At 42.4% G+C, this 10,523-nt stretch overlaps 2 protein-coding genes across 2 annotated transcripts; one reads left to right on the top strand and one right to left on the bottom strand.

Moving 5' to 3' along the window:
• Window positions 1–1,290: 1,290 nt before the first annotated feature.
• On the top strand, window positions 1,291–3,887 carry POLR3F (polymerase (RNA) III (DNA directed) polypeptide F, 39 kDa; the record flags this gene model as incomplete). The annotated part of the gene is made up of 4 exons (XM_010180586.1): window positions 1,291–1,434; window positions 2,206–2,313; window positions 3,036–3,227; window positions 3,810–3,887. Coding segments are annotated over 4 exons (522 nt in total), but the record flags the coding sequence as incomplete, so codon positions are not given.
• A 4,781-nt stretch (window positions 3,888–8,668) lies between these two features.
• On the bottom strand, window positions 8,669–10,406 carry LOC104537644 (putative hydrolase RBBP9). The gene is given in 2 exon segments (XM_010180585.1): window positions 8,669–8,789; window positions 10,309–10,406. Coding segments are annotated over 2 exon segments (219 nt in total).
• Window positions 10,407–10,523: the final 117 nt, after the last annotated feature.

Raw genomic sequence — 10,523 nt, 5'->3', positions numbered from 1 at the left:
ATTACTTTTTCTCCATTGGTCCCAATGTTGCTGTACCATAGTTTGGTACTTCTGATATTGAAGCAATCTTGCCCTTTTTTATATGAGACTAGTGATACAGTTACCTTAGCTGCAAGTGGCCTTGCAAGGTTCCTCTCCCCTGGAGATCCTGAAACTCCCTTCAGTTATCTGGTTCATACTGAGTTTGTATTGTTTAGTTCAAACAATTTCTAAGGCATCTGATTCTGTTTTAGTCTTGGTTCCTCTACTTTGTTCCAGTTAATCAAGTCCTTTCTCATCTTATGTGCAGCCAGTCCATGAACCAGAGTAGGGCTTATAGTTTTCCATGCTTTTTCTGTGTTGTAATGCTCATGCAGCATCCTGCTCTCCCTTACCTGCTTGATTTCAAATCATTGGTATTAGCATGTTCTTTGGACCTTGGTACACCAGGAAGACCACTTGTTTGTGAACTCTTGGATGTTTTATGTTGTGTGCCTTTTCTATGTGCCAGTCTCATCTGCACCATGGAGGCAATACCTTGACTTGTGTGTCAACATTTTTGGGGGGGGAGGGAGGAGTGAGACGTGAGGTTAACTTCCTAAATAAAAATAAAATGGAGATAAAGAAGTTGGACATAGAGAAGGAGTAGGTTTTTTCATGTTCTTGTGAGAGATGCTGGCTTCATCTAGTCACACAGGGGATGTAATGCTGCTAGAATTGCTGCAGTGGTTGCTGAGTAGTCCTTTAGACTACAATTGTCCTTTAACTGTCTGACTGCTAATATCAGGACTGAAGCACCATTCCCATTCACCCCATCCAGGTGTGGTAATAAGGAGTGGACTTGCAAGGGCTAACCTTAGCTGCAGGGTTTCATCATGTAACAGTCGTCCTGTGATCAGCACATGGGTTGAATCCTGCAGAAACAGTTGATGGTGTCTCTGTTAAGTTTGTCTTTGCTGTCTTCTAAAGACACTTTCCTGCCCTCCTTTGACTTTGGAGGGGGATTAGGGTCAATAAACTAAAATTAAACTCTCAGATCTTCTTCAGTTAGGTTTGTATTGCAAGTGTGTTCTTAGGATTGTCTCTTCTAACACTGTTATAAAATGATTAGGAGTCTAAATATTTTTATCTTCTCTTTATCTCCATGTTACCTGAGAGTCAAACATGTTAAGGATAGCTTGAGTCAGCTGGATTTCTGTGCCTCAGGTTTTAGAAGTTAATGAACTACCTATTTTGCAGGTATCTTCTGAAATCTTCCTTTCTTAAGGAAGCCTTTTCATCTGTCAAAAGCTGTGCACTTTTCTCTAACAGGCATCCAAGAAGAAGGTGTATATGCTATATAACCTGCAGCCTGACCGGTCAGTGACTGGTGGGGCTTGGTACAGTGACCAAGACTTTGAGTCTGAATTTGTGGAGGTGTTAAATCAACAGTGTTTCAAATTTCTGCAGAGTAAGGTGCGTGCCACTATGAAAATCACCTTCCATTTGTTTTGTGCAAGTAATTCTTTTCTTTTTGAAACCACAGGCAAGGCTTAAGTTTTCCATAGCATTTTCTGTAAGTGTTGATCATTATTATAACTGGATTGGGAACTCTGTACTGGATTGTGTTTGTCATAGCAAGTGTGATGGTGTTGTATTTTAGTAATGCATATTTTCACACACTGCACAGGAAGTGAAGCCTTCTGTCTCCAAGGTCCAGTGACAAGCTAGGCAGGAAAGAACACAGGACCAAGAAACCTAGCAAAAGTCACTGTTTTCCCTGCAGAGCTCCTAATTTCTGAGAGGGTGGAAGGCACAAGTCAGTCAGTTCTGCCTAGAAGACAATTTTCCCTAGTAGTACTGCAGGAGAAGCCTGCTCTCCACTAAATAAGTCCTGTGCAGGTTGCAGCATTTATCTTATTCCATTAAAATGTATTTTAACTGGCACTAGGTACAGCAGAAACTTCTTTTGTATCAAAAAAACGCCAAATGCTGATACTCCTTCATATTAATCTAAATCACTGTGTAAATTTTGTCATATTTAGTGTAAAATTATGTTTGGTTGTACACTGCATTGTCTCACATACATTGGTCTTAAAGACATAGCTTTAAGTGCTAAATAAAAAACGTGTCCCATAAATGGTCTGGAAATCAACTTTTGTGCTTCAGTCTGCCTGAAACTGAACCATGAGGAAGGCTCTTGGCAGTGAGTACTGACTATAACTCATCTTTGCTTTTTTTTCTCAGGCAGAGGCAGCTCGAGAGAGCAAACAGAATCCCATGATACAGAGGAACAGCTCATTTGCCTCATCCCATGAGGTGTGGAAATACATCTGTGAGCTGGGTATCAGTAAGGTCAGAATAGATTCATCTTACTACTCTCAAAATTCTTAGTGCGTGACTAGTTGCAGGAGTTAGGACCTGCAGATCTGGTGAGGGTCTGATAAGTGCTTTAGTACCCTGCCCAGTTACTGTATTGGAAATGGACTTTGCTGCTTTATTGCTTTTTGAGGACAGTGGTTGGAGCTGCATGGGATTCTGGTATAGTGTGTTTTCAAAGACGTAAAAGAATTAGCATTCACATCCTTGTTGATGGAAATTGGACTAAGTTTTCCTTTAACAATCTCAACTGGTTTATAGTTTAGAATTTCTCTCAAGGTTGTGTATGCACTTCAAGCAGTTTTAGGGGAGGGGTGGGGAAAGAGGAAAAAAACCAACCCTACAATCATTAGTCACCATCAACAGGCATGTTTTCAGTAGTCTGTATTTTCACAATTGTCTCCTGTAAAATTTAAAATGTATCATGTGAGCATGATGCAGACTCTTGAGGTGCACAGGGAATTTTGGTAAGCTAAGCCTGGTGTAATCCAAAAGTGCTTGGGAGGTAGGAGGTATTGGTATTTGCTTTTATTTCTGTATCTGCACAACCCCATAAAGTGCCCAGTGAGAGCAGTGCCTTTATCTGGGCTAGGTTAGAACTCTAAGGATTTGTTACTCATGGTGTTTGCTCATTTCCTTCTCGTGGGACTTACTGGCATGCATCTTTTCTAATATTTATATTACAAATTGTTTCTTAGGTAGAGTTGTCAATGGAAGACATTGAAACCATTTTAAATACACTCATATATGATGGAAAAGTGGAGATGACTATAATTGCTGCAAAGGAAGGGACAGTAGGCAGCGTGGATGGACAGATGAAGCTGTACAGAGCCGTTAGTCCTCTCATACAACCCACTGGATTAGTCAGGACACCCTGTGGACTCTGCCCTGTAAGTAACTAGAGCTGTATGCGAACACAGGGTGCATGCAAATTCTGAATACAATCCTGCAAATGGCCAGCTGACACATGGCAAGGTTATGCCCATGAGTGATGTTTTTGGCTTTCTATGCTGACTAAAGCTTACGAGTATCACCTGTGGTGTTTAGCTATGGTGTAAGAGGCAGGTTCGTTTTAGACCAGGATGTTTCCCATTCATATGTTGTCCCTTTATTGGACTGTATGTGAAAGGGTGCTGTCAAGTGTAACCTGTTCCAAATTACATTATTACATTTTCTGATGCTAAGTTTCCCTATTTATGGCTTTTAGCAAGCTAACTTATTTTGGCCTAGCTTTTCGTCTCACCTGCTTTGATTGTAAACTGATATGTGCATAAAACTTGCCAGTGTGTCCATTTGCATTATTTACTGCAGTGAGGTCCGTTTTGCATTATTGTGTTTATATTACTCTTCCTCAGAGCTGGCTTCCTAGATTTTGGCCTCTTTTAGACTACTGCTTTTCTACTGGAGGAAGAAGCTTCCACTTAGATGTTGCTTGCTGTGTATAATTACTAACACAGGGCTTTCTTTTGCAGGTTTTTGATGATTGCCATGAAGGTGGTGAGATTTCTCCATCAAACTGTATTTATATGACAGAGTGGCTGGGGTTTTAAAGGGGAAGAGAACTGTAAACTGGATTTGTGCTTCACAGCCAAGGTGACAAAGCGGCTTTTTTAAAAATGGACTTCCAAATTTGTGAGCAACTTCAGGACATGGAGTGACTTTGATTTTTAATGAAACAAAGCAGCAACATAACATTTGCTAAGAGTGGACTGGAAATTGAGTCAGCACTGAAGATCAAGGCTGGAGTGGAAATGTAGATCCATTCTTGGATGTGTGACTTGAAAAGTGCCACAGAACAGCTGGGTGGTGATGCATTGCTTCTAAGGATTGTGTCAAATACTTCACAGATGCTTATTCTGAATCAGAGGAAAAAAGTCATTAGCTGATCAGAAAAACTTGCTAATGAGTGTGCCGAGAATGAGATCCCAAACTTTGCTTTCAGATTAATGCTACTCATGGATGCCTGAGTCCTAAAGCTGACATTTTTCTCCCACGGTAGCTACCATCAAATTGAAGACTTAGAATCTGATGCGGCAAACACCCTAAATATGTCAAACATAACTCTCTGGTTCTTTATCTTTCTTACCTGATAATTTATCATTAAACCCCTGACTTGCTCATGTACACCTGCGCTTCATTTCCTCCACTGCTGCCATTGCCTGGTAATGCATCTGTTACATTTATTCCTTCATCTGACATCTATGGGATTATGATCAAATCTGTGTTGATGTGTTCTAGCAGCTGCATCACCTACATGGATAGGTCAGCTGAAATTCTGAGTGGCAGTATTCTGGGAAGATGTGTTTTCTACAAGAAGGAGTTCCTCTGGCCTGGTGGTACAGGGAAAGACTTTATCTGAATACATTCAGGGTTGAAAAAGATGCCAATGACAGTTGTTTGCGCATAAATATGGCCTCTGGCCTTGATTTGTGATGTGAGAAAGGCATGATGCTGGCACATCCTCAGAAAGCACAATCTTACTTTCCTGTGATGTGGAGCCAGTTTATGTTTTACTTAAATGTGACCTCTCTGTCTCCTCCTCTGTGCAGCTTTGGATTGATGATTTGGCAGTAACATACAGTCTGTGGTGGTGTCGTAAGCCTCATGCCCAGGGTATGCCGGGCTATGGACCTTTCAAGAGAGAGCTGCATCTAGTTTTCTCTGGCTATTGCTGGTCCATCTGACAGTATTAGAGGGGTGATAATGCCTTTGGAAAATGTAGGTTAAAATCCCACTTGGGAAGTAAACATTTTCTCTTCCACCATCCAGCATAACAGAGGGCTGGAATGAAGTTCAAGCAGGCAGGGCAGAACAGACACATGAACTGGGCAGAGACAATCTTGTCCCAGTACAACTTGTTCCCTGTGGCTTAATCTTGCTGCATCCAGGCTGGATCCCTACACAACTCCTCAGTATCTTCCTGATAGCCTCTCAGCACTGGTAAACAGTGGGTAAAACGCAACACTGGACCTGTAACATCTAGCTAGTTTCAAAATGGCCTGTTTGAAAGTAAGCCCTCCTGGACACGGTTTGGGAGGGCAATGGTCAAACACCTCTACAGCTGAGTTAGCAGCATGCCAGGTAATCTGACCGTGAGTAGTCTATGGTGGGCAAACATAGATTTTGGGAGATAGTTTGCCTAATAAAAGTAGAAGACTTTACATCAGCAATATCGATACTGTCCAGGAGATCACACCTTCTAAAAGCCCTCTGTATCCCATATATAAGTATTCAAATCTTACTTGATTCCTGTTTTCCTACTCAGTGTGTGTTGTGGACAGAAGGCTAATGATGGTAAGTGCTGTACAAAGAATAATAAAAAAAAAAGGTTCCTGTCGCATACATGGAGAGTACAGATACAGAGGCAAAGGCTCCTTGTTTGGGAGCAGCTAGGCATGTTGTCTCAGACTGGAGCAAACAAGTAGTGCTGATAAGCTGGCATGTCCCCTGATGGAGTTTGATTGAATTAGCCGGCTTTTGTTTTGTTGCAGTGTTGTCTGGAGGTGACAGGGATGCATATCTCTAAAGAGGCAGAAGAGCTCTTACAAAAGAGATGTGGGGGTGAAATGATCAGCTGTTTGTTCTCTTTCTGCCCCTTTTTAACCACTCAGCCACTGAAGCCTGAGGAAAACACTGTTCACTTCACCGGAGGGAGCCTTAACCTCAGCTTCAGACATCTGTTATGTGGCCAAAGGTATTTTCACTGGGGTGTGGGGCTGGGGTTGCCTTTGTCTTCCTGCCTTCAAAGAGGACCTAATACAATGGGGTCCTGAATCCTGCTGCTGCAGAGATAACACGGTTGTTTGTGCTCTACTGCAGCTAGAAGATAGTTTTCAGGAAAACAACATGTCTTTATCATGCAGGTATGTCAGTTCATGTAGTATAACCATATTCTTTGGCAAGAAGAAAAAGGAGCGAATGCTTGTTGTCAGTGAACAGCTTTAGGAAGTATAGAGCTGGTTTATTAAGCTCTTTAAATTCTGGCTCACTTGTATTGGGTTTATCTGGTTTAGATGAGCTTTGTGGTCTCTGAAGCTTCTTAGTGTGGCAGCTGCAACAAGATGTCTTAAATTTGGAAAAAACCCCATGTGTATAGGGAAAAGTAAAGCAATTTTACTTTCCTGTCTGTAAAACAGCAATCTGATAGATTTATAAATGAATTAGAGGAAAAGCTGTCCCCTTTACAAACTGATATTAAATGTAACGTTTTGAGGAAGCTACAAGACTAGCTCCAGTCCTATGAAAACACTTGTGTAGAAAGCTGAGAGCTAAAGTCAACGCTAAAAACATGGATAATCACTTGGAAGCATGAGCTGCTCATTTCTTCATGCAAGCCTCATACAAGAGATCTCGGTTCAGCTGCTGCAGGACCACCAGGGACCTCCTGGGTTGTAGAGCTAAGTCCTGTTTTTGTGAGCCCCTGGGTGTGCAGACCCTGCTGTGAATCTGCCAGGTGGTTCTGAGGGGTTTCCTCACGAGTGGTAACCGGCTGCACAAAAGCCAGTGGGAGGGGGGTCACACCCAAACGCCATTTTCACAAGGAATCAAGTGCGAGATTGTTTTTTATTTCCAAGGGAAACATTAACTACAGTACCAGGCTGTATCGTGAACCGAGAGAGAGTACATCTAGCAGGTACTGTTTAACATGTCTAGCCTTTACAGTCCAAAGTTTAAAATATTAACATTAATGGCAAACTTGAAGCTTTGGTAATGAAAACCCCGTGGCTGTTCAGTTTTTTTCCTGGTTTTGTTTTATTTACTCTGATTGTAACTCTCGCCTGGGTTGGAGGTGTTAAGCGTGATCGTTGTTCATCTGGTACTGTTCGAGTGCCATCTTCTGTCTTCTCCTGGTATGGCTACTCTAGGGCTCCGGAAAGAGCGCTCTTAAAACGGCACACTCTTCAGGAGATCCTTGGAGGAAGTGGGGAGGAGGGGGAGTGAAGCTCAAAGCATTCTCCACTTTCAGCTATTAAACAAAAAACAAGTTGGGGCTTAGGTAGGTAGCCAGTGTTTTTCCCTGTGTCTCACTTTTTGAGCAAGCTTGCACTTTTTCCAGGAAACCAGAATGGGAAAGCTTTTACTTTAGTTACTTGCTCTAGAAACATTGGGCTTTAGGATTTTGCTCCTCTTGCAAACTCACAACTGTTGCTCAGCGTTTTAATTAATACTAGTAGGGTGGGCACAGCATAGATGTGAAGCCCTGGGTCCTAGTAAGGCGCTGTGCTTTGCTTTTGAGATATGGCTATATGAGGAAGATGTAAAATGAAGGATAAACCAGCAGCTCCAGAAGAGCAGATTTGCTTTGTCTCTTACTGATACTGCTTGGAGAGCAGGTCCTGAGTCTCAGGGCTGTTGTGGTTTATACAGTTGCTCTGTCACCTGATGCTTCCTCTCTATCTGGGGAGTGGGGTCAGGAAAAGGAAAGGAGATTTGTGGGTTTAAATAGATATATGTTTATTTTTTTAATTAAATATATATTAATAACAGTTACAAAATACACAGAGTTCTACTCAGACAATACTGTGGGGGAATAGGCCTCAGGGTTAGGATGGTAAACAAGCCCCTCTTGAGATGTCAGTCATAGAAAACAGGGAGCAGGAGGAAGAAGGAAGGGCCGTCCTCAGCAAGCTCCTCAATTTATAGTGAATGTGATGTTTATGGTATGAATAGTATTAATTGGTCAGCCTGGAGTCACCTTGGGGTTGACTCCCCTAGGTTTCCGTTCCTCTCCCCACCTCTGCAACTTTATCTCAAGACCTTGAAGACCTGGAGCACTATGGCAACCTGCATACCAGTATGAGCTGAAATTTTTATCAACTTTGTTCCCATGAAATAGTGTTGCAGCCCTTACAAAATTGCAGTTTTCCTCAACAGAAAACTGACTCTAAAATTCTGTCCCACTAAACCAGGACAAGGACATTAATTATAATAGTAATTTGAATTTTATACACTTTAGCATAGGTAGCATTCTTCTACTTTCTTATTTCCACTGAATTTGTGATCCTTCTGCTTGTGTTCAAATTTTACAAAAGCAAATTTAACCCCTGCAGAGCACACAACTTGCCTTATGTTAGAAAGCTGGGAAGGCAATATTAATGTTCAGCTCAGATAGCATCTCATTTTGTTTCGTTTTGGACCTGAAACATTGCTCCCCACTGTTAGATGCTCCAATAGAAAATGCACCTTTTCTACCCTGGGAAGAAGGAATTAATGGCACTTGGTTAAAGCAGTTTCCTCAAGCATTCCCTGGATAATACCAGTCTCCCTGTGGCATTCAGTACTCTGAAAATGACCTCTATCTGTGCACTTACACAGTTCTAGTCTATATGTGTCAGCCAATTCCTTCTGTCCTTTTACAGGGAAGGGAAGGACTGCTGATGGATCCAAACTCTACAGTAGACCAAGGGCAATTTCATTGGAGCTTCTTACACTGTCAGGGCCTGTTGAAGTATCTTGAGGGGCACAGAGTTGAAAACCTTGTCTTTCTCTTCTCAATTATTTGTTTAACTTACTGCTATTTCTAGTGTAAACAAACTCTTAGCACAGACTGCTTGAAGGCTGAGAAGAGATTGCCCCTTTCTTTTTTTTATAGCCAAGCATATCATTGTAGACTGTGCAGTATTGTTTAAAACGTATTCCTAATTGCTTATGATATATCAAAGTTGGCCACATTTCCTATGCATGGTTTTACCAAAACCTTCATATAGCTAAGAAAAACATAAGATGTGTCCCACGTAGCTCATAGAGTAGAAAGAACAAACATCACCCTGGTTGGTCACAACAGAGAGCCTTGACAGGCAATTTAAGCTCTACAGTTTGACCAGCTTTTATGTTTCTTGTGCTAGTTAACTGGTAGGAGCCAATGCCACCTGTATCATTAGGTGACAATAAAAAAATAAAATATTTTTAATACAAAATATTCAAAACATAGGTTTCTGTTGCATTTAAAAGAGATAACAGGAAAACCCCTGGTGCATGGGTGAGCAAACTTGATCGCAGAGCATTAATTTCCTACAAGCAAAGATGAAGTGATGCTCATGCAGAAGACTGAGGAATATTTATAGGTTAACCACTACATGAATTGAAGGAAAGCATGCAGACTCTTAGAAGTGAGTCAGGATGTTTCACTACAGTGCCTTTGCCCCTAGAGGTATGTCTGAAAGTTCGCAGCATTCAGCAATGGATTTATGCACATACTTTCAGTTAGGACAAATGCACTTACGTGGCTTTACTTGAAGCTGCAGTGGAGGATTCATGTCACTGGTCTCACTAGGAGCAAGCTTTGCCTCTTTGAATTCAGAAGAGAATGTAGGAAGCAACAAGAGAAGGAAGCAAAGAAAGAGGGAATTTATTTGCCCAGATTCAAGACACAGGTGGCTTTCTAGGGCAAGTCAGACTTTGTCAAACCTCTATCAAAAATCCACAGGCAGCATGTTGCATTTTTTGATATTGTGGCCATCCCTGAATCATTCCTCACCAGAAGATCTGGGTACTGGGGTTTTCCCAGCAGTCTGGGGTACAAATTTCCTCATGGTTGATGAACCACTGTGGCCTCAAGCTAGCTGTGAGGGTAAATCTGGCTCCCACATCTTTTCTGGGAACAGTGAGGGGTGAAAAGCCAATTTACCAGGGTCAGGCATATTTGAAAGAAAACACTAAGCAGTGTGAATAGCGGGAGATGTGCTGTCAAAGGGTGCGTGTCCTCAGGGAGCACCAAACTAACACTTTGCCTTGGTCCTCTTCAGTTTCCAGCCACACCTGCTCACAGCTTGGGTGCTGTGCTTCCCAGAGTCTGCGGAAGGTGACCCTGGCCTGACAAGGGGACTGAGAACCCAAAGACGAGGTCACTTGGAGCTCGCAGTTTATTTTTTAAAAACGTGTCTGTATTACTAGTAATTTTGTATTTAATAGCTTTTTTGCAGGAGTTTCTACACTTAGGAAGACAACCCTCCTTGCTGAACATGACAGCACCCTCCAAAGCCGCCGAGCACCCGGAGAGATAAGCCGCCTCCCTCGCCCTCCAGCAGGCCGACCCATGCCAGTGCAGGAAGTCGACGCCCCCCCCCCATTTAGTAGGGGCATCCCATTTGTCTCCATTCCAACGCTGCACCTGGTACCCTTAGTCAAGATGGCCTCCCTGACGCCGCCGTCTCGCCATGTTTGGTAGAGTCACGCCGCTTCCCCTC

The sequence above is a fragment of the Mesitornis unicolor genome, unplaced genomic scaffold (assembly GCF_000695765.1).
Source record: "Mesitornis unicolor isolate BGI_N332 unplaced genomic scaffold, ASM69576v1 scaffold26133, whole genome shotgun sequence".
Lineage (NCBI taxonomy): Eukaryota > Metazoa > Chordata > Aves > Mesitornithiformes > Mesitornithidae > Mesitornis > Mesitornis unicolor.
Note: the sequence above shows the minus strand (reverse complement) of the source record. Positions and strands in the feature narration are given on the sequence as shown.